We start from the raw sequence: 24487 nt of genomic DNA on the forward strand, positions 1-24487 counted from the left end.
CACGTGCGGCCGTTCCACAGGTCAACGGCAGCGTCCTTCTGCAGGCGAGCTTAACAAGAGGGCGGCCCGCAGCGGCCCCCTTGCGTCCTGGGGTGCGTTCCTGAAGAGCGGGCGAGATCGCAGATTGCGGCGCCGCTGCGATATTTTATTGCGGCGGCCGGGCAGCAGGCCGCGGAGGGTAACATCGACTAGGTATTGCGCAAGCCCGCGCGGTGGGCTCTGGCGCTCGGATTTATGGCGTCTGTGTCGGTGTCGGCGCGCCAGGGGCGCTTCTTGCGCCGTGCCGCGATCCCTGCATCGGTATCTGGGGTTGGGGGGGAGGGCCCTGATGAGCCGCATGCCCAGCAGCGCCGGCGCGAGCTCAGCGTACCACTCGGCGGGGCGCGCTGGGCGGATTGTTCTAGGGCGCTCGCTGCTGGTGCTGCTGCTGCCGCGCGCAGCGGCCCAGGGACCGCCGCGCGGGCGGCGGATGTTATTAGCCATCGCGATCTGCAGCGCCGACTCGTACGTCTGTCGAGGTGCGCGACAAAAGGACCCTGCCTCCGACCAGAGCGCCGTGAGGCCTCTAGCTGCTGTCGCCCTGCCTGCATCCGCGCGCTGTTGCCGCGGCTGCCCTACTTAACCCGGGCGTTCTGCATCCATCGCGATCGACACGCAGCGCCGAGCGAGACTCCTGCTGCGCGGCTCTCGAAGCCACAAGCGCGGCCGCCCTCTTCACCCCCCTGTTCATCACTCACAAGGGGCCGGACCACTCACAACACCGCCTGCGCGGCGCCTCCAACCCGTAAACTGCCTGCAGAGCAGCACAACATCCGCCCCGGCCCCAGATCGCAGTCCCCTTTTTTTGTACCCTAGGCCGCGACGAGGCTTCGGGCAACAACAGCAAGCACTGTGCGCGCGCACGCTTCCGCTCCGGCTCGCATGCATGAACTAGGCGCATGAGCTTCGATTATTTGGGGCTCCGTCTCTTACCGCCAATTGGCCTCGCCCAGGACGGCCTTTACCTAGGACGATGCATTCCGCTAGCAACGCCCACGCCGCCGCCGCCGCCAAATCGTCCCATCATCGCAAGGCCTCCCACTCGAATACCAGCTCCCTGTCGTCGACCTCCTCCTCCACTCTCAAGCGGGCCTCGTCGCTCAAGGCCTCGTCCTCCGCCAACCCCTCGCATCTGCCCGCCGCGCCGCCGCTGGATCCGCCCATTGAAGACGAATCGTCGCCCGACGCACACAAAAGGCTCAGGAAGCGCTCGTCCACACACCGCCGCCGCTCCACCGTCGCGCATGCTGCGCAGGAGCAAGTGAGCAGTCCCATCCGCGAGGGCGTTGGCAACCTGCACCGCTGGTCGCAGTCGTCCACCTCCAGCCGTGCGTCTTTGGCAAGAGACCTGCGACAGGGTAGTTTCTCAAGGCGGCTGAGTTTCAGCGGCGGACCCCCCCTGGACCCCCTCCATGGCTCTGCGCTGCAGTCTCCGCAACGATCACCTACCAGGAACCGCTCGCCGGACGTGAGCCCTCGGGGCAAGGCTCGACCGTATTCCCCGCCGCCCAAGATCCCGACACCAGACCCTGCGCCGGCCCTGCCGCTGCTGCCGGCGACAACCTTTGACCCGAGTTCGCCTTTGACCGCCGCGACCACCAACATCTCGACCTCCGGCCTCTTCACGCCGCCTGCGACCCTGCCGTCGGGTCCCGACTACTTCAACCACAAGCCATACGTGCCCACTGCGACCTCGCCGCGGACCAAGAAACAACCCCCGGCCAAGGGTTTTGCCAAGTCCGCCCTCGCCTCCCCTCCCGTCCTCGAGAGTGCGAGCGGCCGAGCGGCCAGAGCGCCGCACTCTGCCTCAGCCTCCGTATCGTCTCGGTCCCGTGCCCCGTCTGTGGAACAACAGCAAAGGTCAGCAAGTGCGCTCGGAAAGGAGCGGCGTGCGCCCACGCGAGAGCGGGCAAGAAGTAGGACGAGGGACAGGAGCGTTAGCGGTACGACGACCGCGTCGGAGGACGAGGGCAGAAGGGCATCGTCACGGAATAAAGATCGTGGGGAAAAGGACAAAAAGACAATGCTGTCGCGAGCGCTGCAGAAGGCCAACACTGCCGTGTTGCTCGACAATGCGCAGAATTTCGAGGGGGCGATGGAGGCATACGGCGACGCGTGCCGGCTATTGCAGCAAGTCATGTTGCGGAGTTCTGGAGAAGACGACCGGAAGAAACTGGAAGCAATTGTAAGCGCGCCCCGTCCCGCCGTGTGTCTGTCCGGCTGATTGCTAACATTCGTCACAGCGCGTAACCTATACCAACCGCATACAAGAACTGAAGATGCTCGACCCTGCATGGCAGTCGTCCGGAGGCAAGGCGTTGCCTTCACGACCCATGAGCGACCAATCGCTCGCGGATACCCAATCTTTCATAGATAATGTGGTGGACGATGAAGAGGAGGAACCTGTGGTCATTGAGACCGCAACGATCACGAGAATCGTGAATGACAAGTCAGTCGAGTCGACGAGGACGCAGACCTCCTTCCAAAAACGACCCGCGCGAGAATCAGTCATCAGCTCTGCGATCCGCGACGTCGAGAGCTCAATACCAAAGTCGTCGGAGCCAGAACCGCTCCTTTCTCCCCCACCGATCAAGCCGGGCGGAAGTCTGCAGCATTCGGACCATCCCAGCCTCGACTCGCCGATGGAGCGGAACTACCTGCCCCCTCCGTTGTCGCCCCGTCGTACTCGGACCCCCAGCGCCTCCGCAGATCCTTTCGACGAGCCTGGCGTGCGCGAAGTCGTGGAGCATAGATCCGCCAGCCAGGCGAGCCAAGTCAGCCAACACCACCACCGTGCAGCCAGCAACGAGTCCATATCTTGGCTCGACACTATCGACGAGTCGGGGGGTTCCTCGTGCTCCTCTTCGGTACACTCGTTGCAAATGGGCTCGCTGCAGCGCAAGCACTTGCGCTACGCCAGCGGTGCCACAGAAGCCGAATTCGACGCTGCTCTTGACGCGGCTGTCGAGGCCGCCTACGACGACAACCTGGAGCCGTACGAGGAAGAGGGCATGGTGTCGCCGTACCGTAAGAACGTGGAGCTCGCGAGGGAACGTGTACGGGAGGCGGAGAGGGAAATGGCCATTGAAGCGGCGAAGAGACACGACCGCGAATCGCGGATGCGCGGGGACTCGCTGCCGCACGTTCGCGACGGCAGCTTGGACCTCGGAGGGCAGACTGAAGAGGCGGACGACGAAGAGCGCATACTGGACGAGATGACGAGGGACTACATGTTGGACGACTTCGACTTTGGCCTCCAGTCCAAATCGGCATTGCCGCGCCAATCGGACTCAAGCACCTTCTCTGGAAGCACCTGGCACAGCTCAATGTCCTCCGCTCGCAACACGGCTGGAACCTCGCTCTCAACCGTCACGGAATTGGACACCTCGCCCACGTCCACGGTCACTCCCAAGCCCCTGCCCGAACGCCCGACCAACACATTGCCTCCCGTCTCGGAATCCGAACCTCAGACCGAAGTTCCCATCCCGCCCGCCCCCTCGCACAAATCCACGGGTTCCGGAGGCGCTTCTAGCGTGAGGAGCAGGAGACTTTCCGGACAGAATGCCAAACAGCTCAAGATCGAAACTTCGCTGCCGGCGAACCAAGGGCCTCTGACGCAGCCGCCGTACACGTTGAAGGTCGACGAGACCCCGGCTTTGCCGAAAACGGCCAACCCAACCTTGCCAAACACGTCGTTGAAGATGCCCTCGCAATCCAATTTGCAGGCCCCGTCACTGAATTCGGCCGCTGTCAGCCCGGCAGACAGCATGCCGTCAATCTCACCGTCGACGTCCCTTACGCAGGCCATGTCGAATGAAAACATTACGAGCGATCCCTCGAGCCGCACTAAGACGAGCGGCCCTCCTCCGCCCCTGAAGAAGAACAAGTCCTCCTTGAGCTTACGGAACCGACAAATGTCGGTCTCGAGTCCGGATGGATCCGACGTTTCTGTCGGCACGCCGCTCAGCACCACGTTTACGACCTTCAGCCAACGCAAGCCGAGCAACGCGCAGCTCGCACAGACCCCTGGTATCCCGACCTTTACGCTCGATGGCATGAATCTGCCGACGGGTGGCATGCATCTCTTCGAGGCCGACATCCACTCGCCGTACAGCCCCGGATCGCCCAATCCTCTCGCCATCAATGCCCCCATCCCTCTCGAGCCTTGCCCGGAAAGCTATCTTCTCCGTCCTTTCTGGCTCATGCGCTGCTTCTACCAAACTCTCGCGCACCCTCGTGGTGGATATCTCTCGACGAAGCTGTTCGTTCCACGCGACATTTGGAACGTAAAGGGAGTCAAGATCAAGTCGATGGAGGAAAAGATCTCGAATATCGACCTCCTCACCGCCGCTCTGCTCAAACTCGGCAGGGTTGACACGCTCGATGCGGATGCGACCCTCGAGGAAATGCAAGCCCTCGAGCTCGTTTTGGACCAGGTCCAGTCCAACCTCATCAAGAAGCTCGGTAGCGAAGTCGGCACCGGTGGCGTAAGCTCGATGTTCAAGGATGCACAGACGGTCGGCGTCACCTCTCCCGACGGCAGCACTGCCACCGAACTACCTTCGAGACTTGGTGGTACAAGCAATCGTTATCTCAACACCTGGAAGAAGCTGCGGTCGAAGAATTCCGGTGTGAACCTGGCCAACCTCGCGTCGAACAAGGAGGTTTCCAAGGATTCGCTGACGATGAGCACTCTACCGATGACGACCTTGCCAAACATTCGCTTTGCAAAGCGTGAGGTTGCGCAAGTTGAATTCATCGGGCCGAACGCAAGCTACATGGGATCATTGACGCGACTATTTGACGCCGTCCAGGTGCTAGGTAAGCAGCATACTTTCGGATCTGCTGCGAGTAAGAAACCGCTGGCTAACAGGTGTCCTTTCTTTTAGATCAAATAGCTCGCCAGGTCGAGGATCCAGGGCTGAAGCACTCGTCTCCCACGCACGTCGGTCTAGAGCTGAGTACCCGCCACGCTGCCGAATTCTTTGGCTTCTACATCTGTCGGTTCGTCCTCAGCGACATCGCCATGATGTTGGACAAGTTCATCAAGCGCGGGAGCGAGTGGGTTCTGATATGATTGCTTTTGGCCGCTCCGACGTTCAAACCGACTCGATTCTCCACGCCCTCCCAATCACGACGGCGAGTGTGTTCTGCTGCTCGTTGCAACCTTTTCTCTGCATGAGCTTTGCATCGCTTCCCATACACACACAATGATCTTTTCTGTCTTATTACTCAATATACCACTTTTCGTGTCTCTCTCCCTCTCCCTCTCTCACTTCTTCTCTGACTCACTTTCCCTTTCCCGTCCAGCCTTCATACCCTTCCTTCGAGAGTATCTACGTTGGTTTCTTCTATCTTCCATCATGGCGGACGTATTCAGGTGCTGTGGGCTTTCTCTTTTCTCAAGACTGGTGGGATCGTTTGGGCTAGCGGTTGTCTCTTGTGTCGGTTGGGTAGCGCGGACGGCGTAGGGGGGACTTATCCGGCAAAGATTAGGAGCGTGAGCGAAAGAACGGGAAGAAGAGCAAGGATGTTGATATGCTTTTTGTTCTCAAGCCTTGTGCAAATGATATCCCTGGTCGCTTGTTCTTTCTACTTTTGTATTCTCTCTTCATGTGATATGGCTTCGTCACGAGGATACCCTCAATTCCTTTTTTTCCGTCCGTCTCTTCATCTTACGTTTTCCTTTCTTTCATCTGCTGATATTTCGCAATCGCTATTTGCCTGAGTTGTCGAACAGTTGCTATTCTTGGATTTTCAGGGGTGGAACTCGGAATCATCATCCGTACATCGCATCGGGTATCCGACATCTTTTCGACGTTGTTCGCGAGCTTCCATCCCGAGTTTTGGCTTGATTCCTTGTAAATACACCTTCGCTTCGTAATTATTCTCCTACCATGGTTTACGCATCTATTGCGTTTCTGTTGTCTATTCTCATCGCTACCTGCACCCCCCTTTTCATTTCTTAAGCAGGGACGAGGGCTAGCGTAGCGAGGTAAATATTCGTGTATATGCAACAATCCGCCTCTTCGGCGGCGTAAACAGTATATATGATTTGATGCGTCTAGTAATTGTTTTTATGATTCTAATCAAATTTATCTGTGCGTTAACGTCGCCTATACTATAGTAGGTACCGTCAGATGAGCCAATTATAACTCGATTTCACCCATATCTATGAATAGTTGAAGCAATTGTTCGGCATTGATGTGAATATAATAATTCTAACAAGGTCCAGTTGATAGCCTCCACTGCCCATCTTTGTGAAAATAGTTGCAAGGGACCATTTCTTTGGAGTTTTCGGTGCGTTGAGTTTAACATACGTTACAGGAATATCCCGGAGCCTTTACAGAGCGATAGCAGCTGAAGGGCTGGGGCGAAGGATAGCATGGCCCTGGAACAAAGGGTCGCCATCGTTTTTTTTTTAAAAAAAAAAAACATATGTGAGGAGTAGAAATTATCGTCAACATATGAATATGGAATTAATTAGCTTCAGCTACCGATGACACGAGAAAAAGGGAGGGGGGAAGGGGGAAGAGGGGAAATGAGGCAATTGGCAGACCCAACATATGTCGTATGAATGGACCAACTCACACAGACCAAATCTAAAACCTACGCTTTTCAAAGCGCTGCAAAACTTAAAATAAATTTAAGCTTATAATTAACACTGCGTAGCTACAGAGGGGTAATGCAGCCGATGGCTAGCGTGAAGAATCCTCGAGGGTAACTATGCCTCATCTTTTTTTTTTTTTTTTTCAAAAACAAAACAAAACAACATATGGGTGGTTGATGCTATCGTCCGGACGTGTATGTAGAGTTTTTAATTCGACATTCTCGTCCGGACGATAGCTTCAACCACCCATGAGCACAAGCAATAGCCTTCGGTTGTAATATTCTTGTATGCTAGATCTGATCGTGCCTCATTGTCTACAATTATTGATCGGGGCGGGTCGGAGTTTTTCTCTGCAACAACCACTAACGGAGGAAAAAGATGCCAGTCGTCCATACGTCCACGCTGCTACAAAACCCCAAACGCCTCAGTATGATGCTAACAAGAGTAAAAGTACTTTCGACTAAATGGAAAAATCATGGTCGTAGAAAATGGTATCAAGGAGTAAAGTCAAATGCCGCAATAGAAACAAGTCATAACAATATGGGAGGAAAAAAAAAAAAGGCGGGGGGAGCCAGGGAAACAAACAAAACAGCTCTCATGGAGGGTGAATTGGAGAGTAGGGAAATTAAGGTCGTAGGAGAAGAAAAAGGTACGCAAAGCACGAACACGCTTCACTCGTCAAAAACAGGCTCCAACCGCACGCCGCCAAAGCTCCACCCGCCGACGACGACGCCCTCCTCGAACTTCTTCGTCACCATCAGGCCCAGGGCGCCATCTAGGCCCACCTCGGCTTCGACGTCGCCCGCGATCTCGACCCAGCCTTTGCCCTTCTTGTCGGCGTACCGCGTGCGGCCGACGCGCACGCGCACGGCATCCGGGTGCAGCAGCACGGGCACGATGTCGGGCGTGATTTTGACGTCGACGTAGCGGGTGCCGAAGGTTTTGGTGTCGAAGGGCTTGCCGACCGAGAAGACGAGCTCCGTCGGCGGCTGGATGTTGTTGTCTGCCACACCCACCTGGCCGCCCTCTCCAGCAGCAGCAGTCTTGGCAGGCTCGAAGAAGCACACGATGAACTTGACGCGGTACTTGCCCGGAGGGATGCCGGTACGCAGCGCGCGCAAGCACACGTTCTCGGCGTGCCGGCACGTCAGCACCGCGCTCTCCTCGCGGCGGCCGTCGCCGTCCAGGTCGAGGGCCACGGGCAGGATCTTCTGGGCACGGCCGCTGTGCGGATCGACGGCGATGCCGGCCTTGCCGGAGGGGCTGGTGTCGCGGGTCGCCTCGAGCCGTTGCATATCGCTGAAGGTGGGCCTGATGCCGAGCGGGAAGCCCGTCTTAAAGTCGAGCTCCTCGGACACGAACTCGCCATCTACGAGCCCTCTGCCCGCGATACCGCAGCGGAAGGTGAGCGCGCCGATGTCGAACTTGGGCGGCAGCGCTGATAGTTTGACTATGAGCTCGCTAAGTTTGTAGGCACGCTGGAGTTGGTGGCGCATGTATTGCTCCGTCAGCGCCGCCATCTCGTCCTCCTTCATCCACTGCTCGAGAGATACGTCGGCCAGCCCGCTCTCGACGTCGAAGCGGTAGTAGTGCGTAGGTGAGCCGTAATACATGCGTTGCATTTCGTTGTCCACGCGCGCGGTGCCCGTAGCCATGGATACCAGGGCCGACGCGAGTGCTATGTCGGTGCCCAGACCAAAGGGCAGCCAGTTGGCAACCTTCTTGACAGATGGGATCGTCTGGAGGCCGGTGCCGATGGAGACGATGACGCCGATGGGCCGGCCCTCCCAGATGGACTTGGCGGCGTAGTCGACCTCAGCGCAGGGGTTGTTGAAGCCGACGCCGCCGTCAAGGTAGGACATGCGCGGTGTGCCGAACGTCATCTCCTCGAAGAAGGTCGGGGCTGCGGACGTGGCGCGCAGGGCCTCCCAGATCTTCGTTTGCCGATCGTTCGGGTCGTAGGTGGAGAGAATGCGCGGCAGGCCGAGGGCGTTCTTGAGGGTGCTGACGACAAAAGTACGGCATCCTTTCCGATTCGGCCGGCGGTGGACAGAGCCCTTGGGGTGTATGCGGAAAGTGTTCCTCCTCGTGCGGCCGTCTTTTGACTGTATGGACAGGGCGTCCGAGTCTTTGGACATTTTGCTGCTGTAGCTCTGCCACAGCGTTGTGCGCGACTCCTCGATTTCTCTTGGGAGGCTGAAGCTCGCCTCAGGCGATTCGGTGAAGCGCGGGGGAGTTGGCTGATCGGCCCATATGTTCTCGGCTTGGGTGTCCAGCGGCTCGATGATCTCCTCGAATAGCGAGTCGTCCCACATGGGCTCGTCTTCGCTGTAGCCGAGCTCGACGAGTGCTCTCTTGATGGCGGCCTCGAGAACGGCACCGGAGAAGCGGGTGGAGCTGGTGGGCAGCTTCACGCCGAGGACGGTGATGGAGCGGTCTTTCTTGAAGATTTCCTCGGCGAGCTTGGTGTAGATGCGAATGCATTGCTTGACGTCGAGGCGCAGCCTTCCAAGGAGCACGGCGATGATGCCGCCGGTCGAGGTGCCGCCGATCAGATCGAAGTAGTCGCACGGCTTGAGCGGCTTGGTGTGACCGGGGTCGCGCTTGCCCAGGCGCTTTTCCTCGTGCGCAATGTTCTCCATCAGATCGTCCAGGACCATCAAGCTCGAAAGACCGCGCACTCCGCCTCCGTCGAGCGAAAGGAGGCGGAGCGGGGCGTGGGGGTTCTGCTTGAATCCTGCCATGGGTGGCGAAGGCATGTTTGCTGTTTGGTGCTGTGTGCGGGGCATTATTTATGCAGTCGTGACTGGCCGGAGGCCGCCTCGGTGACGCAGCCGCCAGAGCCTCCAGCGGCGATGGTTTTCAGGCGGGTGAGTCAGTGTGTCTTGGTGAAGGGTGTTCTGTTGAATCTGTACGACGCTGATTCGTTGGTTCGTAAAAGCTACTGCCTAAACGGGGCGAGGAGCCATGGGAAGGGCAACGCAGGTACGAAGGCAATAAAGCGGGTGCGCAGTAGAAGAGATGTGGCGCAGAATGCAGCGGGACGGGACGCAGTGGAGTCGATATATTACTATTATTCCTCGAGTGGCTGGTTGGGCAGGCATCAAGCGATGCGGCTGAAGGCAGCTTCTAATTTGGTCAGCCCGCCCGGCAGCCGGCACACGCGTGCAGCGTCATTCGTCGGGCTGCCTTCTGTGTCAGCTGCAGTTGAGTCTGGTCATGGGGGGCGATCGCCCGTCCCCGCCCTGCGCCTCCTCCCGTCTTGGCCACGATCGGTATGATTGGCCCGCTGCGATAAGCACAGTAAGTTGCCTCGTCTCTCGTACCTGGCCGTCGCATTTGCCTCTGAAACAGCAAGGAATGAGATAAAAAAAAAAGGAAAGACATGACGGTATACCTACCTCCCCCGACCCTCGTTCTATACACCTGTGCTGGGCCGCGGTAGGCGGTAGACTTGCGTGTCCCTCAAGCCCAAGGTCGGGCTCTGAAAGTCCTTCTCCCTGGTTTTCCACAGAACAAAACCGCATTTTTGGAGCACCTTGCGGCTGCCGTCGTGGTCGGGGTCGATCTCGGCCGTGGCGTAGTCGTAGACGCCATCGTACTTTTTCCAGAACAAGGGCAGGAAGGCCGTGACGGCCTCGGTAGTAATGCCCTTCCCCCAGTAGTCGGGGTGCAGCAGGTAGCCGATCTCGGGGGCACGGGCGGCGCCCAGCACGCCGATGACTTTTGTGGTTGTGGTGTGTTCCGGGTCGGTGGGCAGGAGCTCGATGGTGAAGTTGTAGCAGTTGGATCGGCTCAGGCAGCCGCGGACCCACTCCTCTGTTTGCGAAACATCAGTAGCTGGGCCTGTTGGACTGTGGAGCCAGGTTAGCTTTCATGGTGTGCCGACTGCCGACTAAGCGGGCACGTACGTGTATTTCATCACCTCCGGGCGTTCGCGGAGCAGATGCATGTCGGCGACATCATCGAGGCGCATGCGTCGCAGAAGGATCCGACTAGTCCTAACGCACTCGTCCTGAGACTCTGTGGATGCCGGCATTGCGTGTTGGCTCTGTGGATAGGAGGTCTGGTCAGCTGCGAAGCAAGAAGTTGACTCATTGCGCGTGGTTGGGGACTTGGCACGGGGTTCTGGGGGGCCGGGGGGCCTGAGGAGCCCAGAACCTCCATCATGATGGGTGAAGAAGATGCTCGGGCTGTAGCGACGACGGAGATCGTGTGCATCAGCGACGATCCCGGTCTTCTGCCGTGGCACCGGCCACCTCTTCCACTGCCATCCGGAACACCGTCCCGAACACCACTACCCTGCCTCGCGGGCCGTGGGCCCTGCGGCTCTGCACACCCATTTCATCTCTGTCACACGTCGCCGCCATGTCGCACATGACGTCGCCGTCGCCTCGACTCTTTCAGACTCGTCAATCTGGGTTGGAGGAGATCATGTGCACCGGCCATTATGTCACCGAATACGCAAGAGGGTGGTCAGAAACTCTCATTCCCCACTCACAGCCCCGTGGCGCCTCAGCATCAGCCTGCGCTATCATCCTTCCTATCGGATATTTTACGACCCTACTCATCCGTCGGATTTGACACCGTCTCGACGCACATCGTTTTGAGGATACCCGACCGCCCGCTCGACAAAATGTGCTCTTCGCTCTCGTTGTCCGGCCCGCCGCTGACCGTGTTCTGAAGCTCGCTGTGACGTCTACTGTATACGTCGAATTCCACGAGCTCTTGTCCCTTGAACCTGCGGTCCGGAGGGAACATTTCGCCTGCATACTTGCTTCCTCCCTCTCTTCGAGACCGCCCGGACGAATTCCCTCGGAAAGTCCCCTTGAATATTGGCCGAAGCGGCGGGATGCACGCCGTAATGATGGCTATATTGCATTCCACCTGCGACCAGAGGAGAATCTGTCACCGTGTCAGCACAGTCGTTCCTCCCGCTCCCGCGAGAAGTACCCACATATATCGCATCATACGAGACGTCCTTCGAAACCGTGTATATGTAAAGCGCGTTGAGACGCACTATTGACGCTGCCACCGCGACACTGCCAGTCATGAAAATACCAATCAACGCCCCTGACATGTCAGCGTGCGAATTCTCGCCGATCGAGTCTACTTACAACGTCGGTTCCTTGGAACATTTAGCTTTACTAGTACCGGAATGGGAAGAACGAGTATTAAGAAATCCGTCGCGATGCTCACCCCGGCCATCGAAAAGTATGCCTTGGGAAGATTGTTGCAGCCCTTTGGAAACGTCGGGCTCCACGCATTGGAGATTTTGTGTGGGCATTCGAAGGCGTTGACAAACACCACCACGACCGTGTACGTAGCGACAGTCGTCGCCATCACCCAGACCGATATTTTGAACGCCTTCTGCGAGAATATTCTGTAGTAGAGCGCGAGGATGCTTGCCTTGACGAAGAGCAGAGCAAACGGATACACTAGCTGGTATGCGTACCAATGCTTCAAAGTCGGAATGAGAATCTCTGGAGGCAAGTCGGCAAGATGTCTCCTGTCATGCCTTCATTAGCGGTGCACTTTGGGCGGACATGGCGCGCTGTTACCCTGTGCCATAGCTGACGTGTATGACGTTTGCCACACTCATCCCAAGAACAACCAGAAAGGCTGCTACTATGAAGTAGTCGTCCGTACCAACGTATTTGACGTATACGATTCGACAGTAAAACCTCGTGAGTGTCAACAGATGCTACTCGGTTCGATAGACCTGACTTCTTACCTGAGGATCACCGTGATGGTCGAAAAAAAGAGCAGTAGTCCCAAGAGGGCCAAGAACATTGGCTGCCGAGATCCATTATCGGCTGTGATCTTCTGCATCTTGGGCATCAGGTGGGCAACAGCTACTCGTCTCCGAATGACCTGAAAGAAACGTGGAAGCCCAGCAGCTCAAGTACGACACGGGCACTGCTGCTTAGCCGGTCTAACTCTCGCTACACCTATTTACAGCTGCGACATTTTCGGGCCATTTTGTCAGGTTTACCATCTACCTTCTGGGCCTTCGATCCGAAGGCATTCCCTAATTGCCGGGTTTAAGTGCGAATGCGACGGCAATCTGAGGCCGAAATCCTAGACCCGGTCGGATCGCTCGACTGTGCCGTCTTCCTCTCCTCTCTTCATAACCGACAGGAAGCAGCGCCTTTGTGCCCGAAATGAATGGCCAAATGCCGGGTCTTCCAATGCACTCAATTATATCAACGTAGATGCCAAACCACGACGACGCAACCAACGCTTGATAACTCCGGAGCATGTCAATCGATCACTCTTCGCTCGATTGACGTAGCCACACTCCATCGAAGTCATAGAGCCTATCGAAGCAATCACTTGTGTGATGCACGACATGAAAACGCCCTCAAGCAGGGTTTGCAACAGAATTCTGATCAGTGTTTGCGTGGCGAGGCCGAGGAGCAATTTACTCACGGCCCGGATCCACGGCTCCCAATGGGCGGTTGTGTGTGGGATAAAGTTGTTTACCCACAAAAGCTCCGCAGCAATGCGCGACCTTCCATCTATTGACTCGGCGCCAGAGCCCCGGTGTTGCTGTGCCGCAGATCATATCCGTGCTACCGCTGCACGCAATCGAACATCTCCCGCCAATGGGAACGCACTACCGACGTGGGTCACTCTCCCCCATACGGCAGACCAGATGAAATAACCCTTCACAAGTTCTTTGCGATGAGCGATATTTAGCTGTGCAGGAAGCAGGCATGTCTCAATGATTATGCATTCATGTGCAGGCGCATGCTTCAACTACCCACGACAGATAAGTTTCTCTAAAATACCCTCGTGCAGGGATGGCTTGTGATCGAGCACGCGCAGATCTCTAGAATTTCTACTAACCTCGGAAGGTGGGAACAACTATATAGATCACACTGTTAATCCCTCCCAATGTTCATACCACCCAGAGCTTCCGCCCCGGTCTATAAGACGCTCGATCTGCATACGTTGCATCGTGCCCGGTGAATACTGTGACTGTCGCGTCCCCCCTCTTCCGCGCGGAGATTGTGCTGGCGAGGCACAGCTGGACGTGCCGTTGCGGCGCGGACATGCCGCCTTTGGTCCGTTTCGTATGATAGATTTCAGGGCTCCCCAACCGAACGAACTGCGGTCTTGCGTGTACGGCGAAGCGCGCTTTGCGTAAGCCAGACAAATATCCGAGATGTGTGGCGCCGGACTCGGTGGGACCCAGGCCATGTACCGGCAGTACAAAGAACCGGTCACCTCCATGCGCCCGAAACCCTGACGCTTGCATGTACCGGTCCCCTTTCCCTTAGTGCACAGCCTGAAGAGAATTGTTCAAGAGATGCGTCTCCCGATTGTATTGGGGGGCTTGGCTCTCGCCGCGTTTGGCGCACCCACGGCCATCGCTAGCAAGCCTTGCATCAACCCGCCGGTGCGGAAGGAATGGTATGAGTTGCGACCCTGCTGATGCGTAGCTGGAAGCTTATTGGTCGCAGGAGAAAGCTCTCGCTTTTCGAGAGAACGGCGTACATCGACGCCGTTTTCTGTCTGACGCGATTACCCGCTATAACCGGGCTGAATGGCACGGTTAATCGTTTTGATGATCATCATGCTGTCCACAAAGACCAAACTCCAGCAATACATTGGGTGGTATGGGCCACATTCGTCGGTCGTCTCTACTGCCTCAGCTGAACAGGTTCTCGCAGGGTCACTTCGCGCTGTGGCATCGCTATTTGATCGCAACCTACGAGAAAGCATTGAGGGAGGAATGCGGATACAGAGGAGCACAACCGTAGGTTGCACGAACTCCGGACAACGATTAGGGGTGCCTGTAGCTGACCGAGTTCAAAGTTACTGGGACTGGTCTCTCGACGCATCGGCAGACGAAAACAGCACGGCGATCTTCGAGACGGAAGTCTTCAGCCCCATCATCGGCTTCGGCGGCAACGGTCCATGGGTTGAGGCCACGGCCGAGCAGAACCCGCTGAACCTGACAGGTCGGACGGGCGGCGGCTGCATCAGCGACGGGCCCTTCGCGTACCCTGCCTTCCAGGTCAATGTCGGGCTGCCCGGCTGCCTGAAGAGGGATTTCACGCCTTGGGTCATGAATAGCTTCGCGCAGCAGAGCAATGTGGACTACGTGACGGGCCAGCCGGATTACACGAGCTACGCACGCGCGCTCGAGGGGATCCCGAGCTTCTCGCAGCCGAACATCCACGGTAGCGGGCATTTTGGCGTCGGTGGCGTGCTGGGCACCATCGGGGATGCGGCGAACAGTCCAGGTGATGTACGGGCGGAAATCCCATTGCGATGACTGATTCAGAAGCGCTGACGGATTACGACAGCCCCTCTTTTATTTGCATCACTGCAACCTCGATCGCATCCTGTGGGAATGGCAGAAGAAGGATTTGCCGGCGCGCTTCCACGATGTCGGAGGCCCGGTCGAGCCCTTTGACTACAGCGGCAAGAACGTCACGCTAGACTTCGAGGTGGACATCGGGCGACTGGCCGGAAATGCGACGCTGCATGATTTGCTGGATCCTCGCGGAGGGACGCTTTGCTACAGCTACGAGTGAGGAGCTCGGCGGCTGTGCTGTAGGCAGTTGTGAGATGAGCAGGTGCAGATAGTTTCGACGATCAATCGCAGGCAGAAGTTTTTATACATGAACGCACGGGCCACTGCTTAGCCGTCCTGTAGTGCGACTAAGCCACCGTCGCCCACACATCCCCCCGTCCCACTCGACCACCTGGGAGATATAGTTCCCAGGACTCAATGGGCCTGCATAGGGAGCTGCAGTGGTAATTGTCGCTGTGCGCCTTGGGAAGAGGCGACACCAAGGAACCTGATGTCGGGCTCCGCGCTTTCCGCCTCCGCAAAGGGGGCCACCTTTCTCATCCTCTTTCAGGTCGGCTCGCGAGCCCTCACTTTCGCAGTCAACCAAGTCTTGCTCCGTTTCCTTTCTCCGGAGGTGCTTGGCGTCGCCGCCCAGCTCGAGCTCTACTCCATCTCCGTCCTCTACTTCTCCCGCGAAAGCTTGCGCGTCGCCCTGCAGCGCCAGGCCGGCAGCATCCAGGCCGTCATCAACCTTTCTTACATCGCCATTGTTCTCTCATACATCCTGTCACACACCCTTGCCTGGCTATGGCTGCGTGCCGATGTGCCCGACGTGCCGTACTTCCGGCAGTCGCTGTGGCTCTACGCCTACTCTGCCGTCTTCGAACTCTGCACCGAGCCTGCCTTCACCGCAACCCAGCAGTTAATGCTCTACAAGGTTCGAGCATCGGCTGAAAGTGCCGCCACTCTCGTGCGGTGTTTCGTCACCTGCGGCTTCGCCATTTGGGCTAGCAAGCAAAAGTTGGATACAGGCGTGGCGCCCTTCGCCATCGGCCAGACTACGTACGATCTCGTCCTGCTCGCCGTATACCTGTGGCACGTCATGCCGGTTGCCAAAAAGGAGAACTTCGCCCTCCTGCCGCAAAGCCTGAAGAAGAAGTATGTTTGCTCTTCGATCCACTCCACAAAAGGAAAACTAACACCTTCCCAGCGACCCCAAAGAATACATCCTCGACTGGTTCCCGCGCTCGCTCTGCAAGCTCAGCTTCTCCCTGTACCTCCAGTCCAGCATCAAGTACGTCCTCACGCAGGGCGACGCCATCCTCATCGCGTCGCTCGCCACGCTCGCCGACCAGGGCGCCTACGCCTTGGCCTCCAACTACGGCGGCCTCATCGCGCGCATGCTCTTCCAGCCCATCGAGGAGAGCAGCCGCAACCTCTTCTCGCGGCTGTGCTCGTCGTCGGAAGCCGGCAAGAAGCCGGCCAAGGACGGGGTACGGCAAGCGCGCGTCATCCTGCAGACGATCGTGCACTTGTACGGACTCATCTCGCTCGCGGCGTGCGCGCTGGGGCCCACGCTAGCGCCGCTGCTGCTGCGGGTGGTAGCAGGCGCGCGCTGGGCCGACAACTCGGCGGCGACCGAGACGCTGGCGTGCTACTGCTACTACGTGCCGCTGCTGGCGCTGAACGGCGTCGCCGAGGCCTTCGTCGCCAGCGTCGCCACAGAGCGCGATCTGCACCGCCAGAGCGTGTGGATGGGCGGCTTCTTTGCCGGCTTCGCCGCCGCCGCATACCTGTTCCTGGGCGTGCTGAAGATGGGCGGGCAGGGCTTGGTGTGGGCGAATTGCGTCAACATGGGTTTGCGGATTATTTGGGCGAGCGGATTCATCGGGCGATGGTTTGGGGAGAACGGGGAGGTGAGTGTTTCTTCCTGACTCCTTTCTCTCTCTCATCGCTGACATGACTTAGCGATTCGACTACCTGGCGGCGCTGCCAAAGGGTCTCAGCGTAGCGGTCGCGGTTGCGGCACCGGTTGCGCTGAGGCTATCGGAAGGGCTCTTGTCCGGGTACGGATTGCTCGGAGAGCTGGCCAGATGTGGTGCTATTTCTGGCATTTTCGCACTCAACATGTAAGTGGTTCCTACGGCGCGGTCGAACGACGGACTGACATTCGGGGCAGCCTTGTATTTGAGCGTGAGTATCTGATGCAATGCTACCAGATGCTCCGGCCGAAGGCGGACGCAGCGCAGGAGAAGAAGGAGAATTGAGGTGGTCTGGGGATGCGGGGATGGGCAGGATCGCCGCGACGGGAGGAATAGGAGCGGATCAGATGTAACAGAGCGCGAAAGGTAGCGTATCGGAGCTTGACTGCTCAACTTCAAACGTCGCAATGATTCCGACGTCGCTGTGCGTTGGCATCACCCAGGGGGAAGGCCGACATCGCTGCGCCGTCTGGCGAGCCGACTTTCGGCGAGGAATGGGGGCGTGGGAGAGTGATATCGTGATGTTCCCCGATCCGGTAACTTGTTCTTTTCTTATTTTCGCCGCACGCCCGCCGCTCCTCCGCATCGGAAGGGACCTAGGGCGACACCGGACGAAGGCTGGCGGACTCGTTTGAAATCGGGTCGTGTCATTGGCGAGCCGTGTCCGTACGTCGGACGCCGTGGGCCCGTGAGTCGCAGTCGGCCTGTACCACCAGCAAAGCCTCCGGTTGCGCATTGCGACATCTTTGCGTGTTGGGACCCTGTCATCGTTTCCTCATCTATCTGCAGACATCTCCGTGAAACTGCCGCATTCGTAGAAATCAAGGGTCTCGGATGCTGACGCTCGCTGTGGCGGTGCGGGCGAGCTCCGAGCTCGCAGCCACACCCGCCCGCGGCCAAAGCTTCGACTTTTCCTCTCCCAATCGCATTCTCGCCATTTGCCATTCTCAACCCCAGAGGCCAAGCACGCATGCTGTCCGCCCGCCTTATACGCCAGCTGGCCGATAGCGCCCTGCTCGGCCGCCTCCCCGTCGTCTTCGCCGCCCCCCACCGTCTCTCGCTCTGCTCGACAGCTACTCGCCGCGCCGTTTCCACAGCCGCAACCTCGTCCCGCCATGAAGCTACACGAGCTGCTGCCCTTCCAGCAACACGCCAATGCGTCCGCTTCTCATCTTCATCCACGCGCTGGAAGAGCCGCCAGGGCCGCGACCATTTCGCCAGGGAAGCCAAAATCCGCGGGCTCAAGAGCCGCGCCGCGTTCAAGCTGCTCGAGGTAGCTACAGCCGTCTCACATCTCCAGGATCTGTCTCACGCGAATCGCTACAGATGAACCAGCGCTACCGCCTCTTCCGCGCCGGTAACACGGTCGTCGACCTGGGCTACGCGCCGGGCTCGTGGTCGCAGGTCGCCATTGACCGCACCCAGCCAGGCGGCCGTGTCATCGGCATCGACGTCATTCCCGCCCAGCCGCCCCGCGGCGTGTCGACGATACAGGGCAATTTTCTGAGCGAGGCCGTGCAGGCCGAGGTGAGAGCGTACGTGCAGGATCCGGAGAGGGGGAGGCCGGTGAGGAGGCAGGTCATTTGGTCGGGAGACGAGGAAGCAGAGGCCGAGGAAGATGGGGCTGTGGAGCACGGTGAGCATGCGGAGACGAAGGGGTATACGGAGGCGGAATTGGAGCAGCAAGAGATGGGCTACATCGATCGCGAAAGAAGGGCTCCGTTGATTGCGAGGGAGGATGAAGAAGACGGTCATTCGCACGGTGAAACGGAGCATGCGGTCGGAACGGCAACGGGGGCTGGAAAGAAGAAGTCGGGCAGGCGCGCGGAGGATGAGGCCATGGGCCGCGTGGTCGATGTTGTGCTGAGTGATATGTCCGCGCCCTGGGATCAGACGTCCGGTTTCCACAAGAGGAGCATTACTGAGCCCTATCTTAGGATGATGAATACGAGCGGAATGGCGTTCAGAGACCACGCAGGCAGCATGGTAAGGCTCGTTTGCATCTTGAACGTACGTGAGCTGATTCGTCTGGTTTAGGATCTTTGCAATGCCGCCCTAACCTTCGCTTTCGACACACTACGCACCGGCGGCAATTTTGTCTGCAAGTTTTACCAGGGCGCCGAGGACAAGGCGCTTGAAAAGAAACTGCGCCGCATGTTTGAGAAAGTCTTCCGCGAGAAGCCCGAGTCTTCGAGAAGTGTGAGTTATCCCCGTCCGGTTGGTTCAAAGCATCCAGAGAGCGGCATTGACGGCTTTCAATTTCTAGGAATCTAAGGAGTCCTTCTTCGTTGCCTTGAAGCGGAAACCGGACCCTACGAAGGAAGAGGTCTTCGGAGAAGTTTGATGCAAGATGTTTTGGTTAAAAGAATGATACCCCTACTCTTTTATGAGTTCCTTACGGAAAGTCTGGATACGTGAAGCTGAACGGTCGCAAGATTTATAGTAAGGTCCCAGGCGTAATTATGCCCCAGCTCTTCCTTAGAAAAAAAATAACATATGTGGGTAGTTGAAGCTATCGTCCGGACGTGTATGTAGAATTTGTATTTCTAGTGATCAAGTTTTGAAGATTTTTAAACAACAGCACTTCGCATTCATAATAGGCTGGCGAGTACAGACTTCTCACGACTTTTGGAGCAAACAGACATGCAATTGAGCCTACACCCGCTCTCAAAGGGTTTTACCAAACACGGAACAAGGCTCACCCAAGTACGATGGCGTTGCCCGTTCTACCACTTTCTACGCAACACAGCAGGCACCGAAACCCTGCATATAAATCTTCCGCTTTCTGCCTCCAACTCTCCTCTTCTCCCTCTCTGTGGCCACATCCAAAATCACTTGAGCACCGATTCTTGATCTGACCGAACCCACCACGATGCCGCCGTCAGGCTCCAACGAGGGTCCACCGGCCTTCTTCGTGGCCTTCGAAGACTATACCTTCAACAGGTCGCTGTCGGTCCCGGACAACTTCAAGACGCTCGCCGCCAAACGCGGCTGGGGCGTGGGCTCCAAGCTTTGGCATCGCCAGTGGAAAGCTTGCTTCGGCCGCGCGTACGCCGCCGACCAGGACCCGTTCGACTTCTTCAAGACCTTCTCCGGCTACCGCGTCGACCGCGCGACCTCCGTCCTTGAGAACTTCAAGCGCCTTGCCATTCGCCGTCACTGGGGTGCGGGCTCCAAGCTCTGGCGCCGCCAGTGGCGCGCCTGCTTCGGTACCGTCTACACCAACGACGACAACCCTTTCAATGGTGATGGAGATAGCTTCGCCGGCACCGCTGACTCGTCCGCTGCTTTCAAGCCCGACCACACCGCGACGCTGGAAACCGAATTCAAGCGTATGGCGCTGCATGAAGGCCTCAAGCCCAGCGATGACAACTACGCCGAACGCCGCACCCACTTCTACCAGCAGGAGTTTACCCGCTTCTTCGGCAACGACAAGCTGCGCAACCTCCAGAAGCTCTGCCGCATTATCGACGTCCCGGTTGGAGATACCATCACTCAATGCAAGAAGGTAGTGACCCTGAATACCCGTTTGAATCTTCAATAACGCCTTCGGGATATGAATATAGGCACTTCAAGACCTGGACGTGATGATCAACCTTGTCAACCTGATCAACCACATGCGCACTCTGCCTCCCGAGCAGACTCTTGACAACATGGCTGTGTTGGAAGTCGCTGCCAAAGAGTTTGCCGGCCCGTGCAAAGAGGTGGGGCTGATCAGGTTTGAGAGCTGGGAAGCCTTCAGTAGATACACTAAGCGCAATCCCTTCCCTAAGAGAGCCGCGAAGGCCAACGGCTTCGTCAACAACTTGCTGCGGGAGATGCAGAAGCTGTCTTCGCGCTGCACTGCGTAATTGACGTCAGCGAGATTGTCATTTCGGTCCCCTTTGCTTCGAAAATTGTCTAGATGAAGGGGGTTTGGACGAGAGGTACCTCTTCATTACTGGGGCTCCAGCGCCTTTGTGCGTAATGTGGTCGACTGAGACTATATTGCTATAGGATAATGAAATCAGTGTGACTGATGTTTGTGGGCTTTCTCGTAGCCGATGGCTAGCGTGAAGAATAGTGGGCTCTAGGCGTAACTATACCTTAGCTCATTCTTAGGAAAATGGCATATGTGGGTATGTGAAGCTATCGTCTGGACGTGTGTGTAAAATTTTTAATTCGACATTTTCGTCCGGACGATAGCTTCACATACCCACATATGTCGTTATTCGTTACAGAAAACAAAAAAAAAAGAGAGAGAGAAGAGGGCACATATCATAGGTAGTTGAAGCTATCGTCCGGACGTGTATGTATAATTATTAATTTGACATTTACGTCCGGACGATAGCTTCAACTACCCACATATGTTATTTTTCTGAGCTGGGGCATACTTACAGTCCCCTCTTGCAGCCGATGGCAAGCATAGATTTCTACTCATGTCATAGGTAGTTGAAGCTATCGCCGGAACTGTCCTATGTATTATGAAACTTTGTAAGACAGAGAGGGGAAGCTCAGATATTCCGAGGAAAAGGCAGAGTCCGTCGGAGAATATTTAGAGGTTATTAACTTTTCCTTTGCGCCATCCAAAACCAACCAACCATGTAACACAGTCCTCCGGAGAAAAAAGCAGAGTTCGTCGGAGGACTTAAGAAGTGATTAACTTTTTCTTTACGCCAGCAATCAACTATGTGGCGCAGTCCTCCGGAGAAAGAAGTAGAGTGTCGGAGGACTTAAGAAAATCCGATACCGTAAGACTCCAACACGGCACGCATCACACGCATATCCGCCAATATCTGCTCGTTTTGGGCTTCAATATCCGAGTTCTCTTGCGTAAGGTCCTGTACTCGGGTGTCAAGTTCTAGAGTGCGCTCTCGGAGACTGCGAACTTCCGCTACAAGGGCAAAGTTCCGATCCTCAAAGGATCCGAAGGTGTTAGGTGGTTGACGAGGTGGGTTGGTCCGAGAAGTTTCGGAACTCGGCTGGTCGAAGATCGATGTCGGCGCTCTTCCGATTCTTGGGTTGCTTGGAGACGGCATGGATGTTCCGAGGCCCGTCAGAGGCGTGCTGCTGAAACTTGGTGCGCGTCCTCCTCCGATGGAGCTCGGTGCGATAGGACGCGAGTTCGGTGCCATGGGACTATATCCGAAGTGTCCGTAGCCAACACCTCCGTCCTGATGACCGAAGCCTCTGCTCTGGTGACCGAAGCCTCTACTCTGGAGGACGAAACCTCCGCTCTAATTCTTGGAACCTCCGGGTGTTGTGGGAACTGCTTGATCCGAGGGCGGAGCCTCTGGCTGGATTGCAGCCTTCTTGGACTTCTTGCCGGCGGAGTTGGTCTTCGATTTGCTGGGAGGAACGTCTTTCGGCTTCGGCGCCGGCTTGGGGGTGCGCTATCAAACACGGAACAAGTCAGAAAATATATCGAAGAAGCAATGGAAGAAGCGCAACCGTACCTTACATGTTCTCTTTCCTGAGAAGCAGTGTAAACAGGTCGCGTTAGCCCGGAAAGGCTTTGGAGGACCGGACTTCTTCCAGACTATGCAGTGCAACCCCTTCTGCTTGCAGTGGTCGCAGGGCGAGTCGCACTCCTCCGTGTGAGCCGTGCGGCCCATGACCATCACCCTGTCTCTGATAACCTTCGGATACCAATTTTTTTGAGGATCCGGAAATTCTTTCTCGCCGTACAAATTAGTCCAAGTGCCGCCGTGTAGCAGGTGCTTGTACTGCGGATATCCTTTGAAGGGTCTTTTCGAGTCATCGCCACCAGCTTCTCCATTCTCCGGGGCGTTGTCCGGGCCGCGTTCATCGTCTTCGGGGGTATCCGGGCCATGTTCATCTTCGTCTTCGTGCCTGGAGTCATTGTCCGGGCCACGTTCACGGCCTTCGTCGTCGAACCAGGAGCGTTCGTATCTGGGAGTTTGCTCCATCTCCGGCCGGAACACTGCTGTTGTTTCGGGTGGAGTTTGCCGCGCTAAGCACAAACCCGACGGGAGAAAGTCAGCATGCGTTACGCCAAAAGAAGGAACACAGGAAGAAACAGCAGAGGCAACTCACAGTAAAGGGGAGGAATTTCTTCCTCCGCAGATTGAAAGTCTTCTTCCTCCGAGTTGTCCGGAACGTACGCGAAGCTGTTCACTGCAGCGTCACGGATGAAGCGGTCCTCCGGCGCTGTTCGCTGCAAGGCTCGGTAACGTCCCAGAATATTGAGGAGTCGGGTGTGAGGATGAGTAGCGGCAGCCGCGGAAATGCCAGTAGTTGAGCCAGAGGCTCCTTCTTCCGAGCGGTCCTCTTCTGGGTGGCTCTGGGGCGCTGTCATGGAAGTCCGGCTGGATGACGCTATTCAGATACGGATCAGTGTCGGAAAAGAGAAGATGTAAGGTGAAGCAGGGTTGGATTCTGGCAGGGACAAGTGAGGAAATGGCAGTTGGAATGAAGGTATTCAAGGTGAGAGCTTACGAAGTGAGGAGACGCCTGCCGGAGCAAGGCGCTGGCGCATGAATTGCTCATAGGAAGATCTGGGTTTGCAACGGGAACAATGGAACAAATAAAGGACGATCCGGAGTCCGAGAAAGGGCAAAGCGAGCTCCGAAGCATACCTGTGGTGGTGGTTGAGGAAGAAGAGGAAGAAGGCGAAGAGGCCTGAGGAGCATGGTATATATAGGACAGTGGTCCGTACGTGGCAGCCGCACGTGAACACACAGGGTCTTTGCGCCTACCTGCAGAGGCAACCAGCGCCTGCCTGCCGAGCCTTCCAGAAGCTAACCGCGGAAGGAACGCATAGCTAGGAGGGAAGCAAGGTACATCGTTAGTAGTTACTGCTGCTCAAGCAAAACCTCAAAACTCCTTAGCTTTATCTGCCTGGACAACAGCACTTCACATTCATTCGCAAGAGGGGACTGTAAGTATTCCCCAGCTCAGAAAAATAGCACATGTGGGTATGTGAAGCTATCGTCCGGACGAAAATGTCGAATTAAAAATCCTACATACACGTCCGGACGATAGCTTCAACTACCCACATATGTTATTTCGCGCTAGCCGTCGGCTGCAGTACCCCTCTGTATGTCCAGTACGTACCTGCATAGGAGTTCACCCGCACATGACCACAAGGAAAAAGATATTGACCCCGCGCAAAGACATGTGGTTACGTCAGGGCGGAGCACAGCCCTGCATAGGGCAAAATGCTTGTGTCAGTCGGCTACCGCGGCCATGGGTCAGAAAAAGGAAAGTGCTTGCTCGGGCTGATGCAGGCGCTCGGATAAGAGCGTGGGAGCATCCATCGAAGCAGCAACTGGCCAGCCGTCTGCAAAGCCTGATTTGGAGTAGGGGATGACTATCGGACGGCAGCGCCATGTGACGGCGATCAACCAATCTGCAAGCGTGCCAGACTGGCACATTGCGGCTCCGGGAAACTGTGCACGACGGTGCAGGGAGGATCCCGAGGTGCGCCTTCGACCTGGGGAAGCATCCGACACCTAGCCGCGTCAAGCCGCGGGGGTGGCAGAATTAGAAGTTCTACTGACGGCAGAACGAAAGGAGCAAGGAGCTGGATGATGCGTGGGGATAAGA

General features: G+C 56.9%; 9 protein-coding genes across 9 annotated transcripts; 5 read left to right on the forward strand and 4 right to left on the reverse strand.

The window, feature by feature from the left end:
• Positions 1–1012: 1012 nt before the first annotated feature.
• LTHEOB_929 (MIT domain-containing protein) lies at positions 1013–5116 on the forward strand (the record flags this gene model as incomplete). Its single annotated transcript, XM_035518861.1, has 5 exons — positions 1013–1367; positions 1469–1507; positions 1566–2224; positions 2283–4860; positions 4929–5116. 5 exons carry the CDS (start codon positions 1013–1015, stop codon positions 5114–5116), a joined length of 3819 nt encoding a protein of 1272 aa, XP_035369688.1.
• A 2204-nt stretch (positions 5117–7320) lies between these two features.
• On the reverse strand, positions 7321–9408 carry LTHEOB_930 (Patatin/Phospholipase A2-related protein; the record flags this gene model as incomplete). The annotated part of the gene is made up of 1 exon (XM_035518873.1): positions 7321–9408. One exon carries the CDS (start codon positions 9406–9408, stop codon positions 7321–7323), a length of 2088 nt encoding a protein of 695 aa, XP_035369689.1.
• A 659-nt stretch (positions 9409–10067) lies between these two features.
• Positions 10068–10688, reverse strand: LTHEOB_931 (GNAT family protein; the record flags this gene model as incomplete). Its single annotated transcript, XM_035518884.1, has 2 exons — positions 10068–10503; positions 10561–10688. The coding sequence occupies 2 exons, from the start codon at positions 10686–10688 to the stop codon at positions 10068–10070; spliced, it is 564 nt and encodes a 187-aa protein (XP_035369690.1).
• Positions 10689–11212: 524 nt separating this feature from the next.
• Positions 11213–12481, reverse strand: LTHEOB_932 (Integral membrane protein; the record flags this gene model as incomplete). The annotated part of the gene is made up of 3 exons (XM_035518895.1): positions 11213–11554; positions 11849–12158; positions 12384–12481. 3 exons carry the CDS (start codon positions 12479–12481, stop codon positions 11213–11215), a joined length of 750 nt encoding a protein of 249 aa, XP_035369691.1.
• Positions 12482–14231: 1750 nt separating this feature from the next.
• LTHEOB_933 (Oligosaccharide translocation protein rft1 protein) lies at positions 14232–15198 on the forward strand (the record flags this gene model as incomplete). Its single annotated transcript, XM_035518906.1, has 4 exons — positions 14232–14272; positions 14319–14414; positions 14474–14909; positions 14968–15198. 4 exons carry the CDS (start codon positions 14232–14234, stop codon positions 15196–15198), a joined length of 804 nt encoding a protein of 267 aa, XP_035369692.1.
• A 270-nt stretch (positions 15199–15468) lies between these two features.
• Positions 15469–17224, forward strand: LTHEOB_934 (Rft domain-containing protein; the record flags this gene model as incomplete). Its single annotated transcript, XM_035518917.1, has 4 exons — positions 15469–16115; positions 16168–16873; positions 16926–17086; positions 17137–17224. 4 exons carry the CDS (start codon positions 15469–15471, stop codon positions 17222–17224), a joined length of 1602 nt encoding a protein of 533 aa, XP_035369693.1.
• A 685-nt stretch (positions 17225–17909) lies between these two features.
• Positions 17910–19283, forward strand: LTHEOB_935 (Cell division cycle protein; the record flags this gene model as incomplete). Its single annotated transcript, XM_035518928.1, has 4 exons — positions 17910–18212; positions 18266–18925; positions 18977–19138; positions 19206–19283. 4 exons carry the CDS (start codon positions 17910–17912, stop codon positions 19281–19283), a joined length of 1203 nt encoding a protein of 400 aa, XP_035369694.1.
• A 528-nt stretch (positions 19284–19811) lies between these two features.
• LTHEOB_936 (uncharacterized protein) lies at positions 19812–20790 on the forward strand (the record flags this gene model as incomplete). Its single annotated transcript, XM_035518939.1, has 2 exons — positions 19812–20447; positions 20506–20790. The coding sequence occupies 2 exons, from the start codon at positions 19812–19814 to the stop codon at positions 20788–20790; spliced, it is 921 nt and encodes a 306-aa protein (XP_035369695.1).
• A 1365-nt stretch (positions 20791–22155) lies between these two features.
• Positions 22156–23237, reverse strand: LTHEOB_937 (uncharacterized protein; the record flags this gene model as incomplete). The annotated part of the gene is made up of 3 exons (XM_035518950.1): positions 22156–22311; positions 22375–22862; positions 22976–23237. The coding sequence occupies 3 exons, from the start codon at positions 23235–23237 to the stop codon at positions 22156–22158; spliced, it is 906 nt and encodes a 301-aa protein (XP_035369696.1).
• Between the last annotated feature and the right edge of the window lie 1250 nt (positions 23238–24487).

Source organism: Lasiodiplodia theobromae (genome assembly GCF_012971845.1).
Source record: "Lasiodiplodia theobromae strain AM2As chromosome Unknown scaffold_2, whole genome shotgun sequence".
NCBI lineage: Eukaryota > Fungi > Ascomycota > Dothideomycetes > Botryosphaeriales > Botryosphaeriaceae > Lasiodiplodia > Lasiodiplodia theobromae.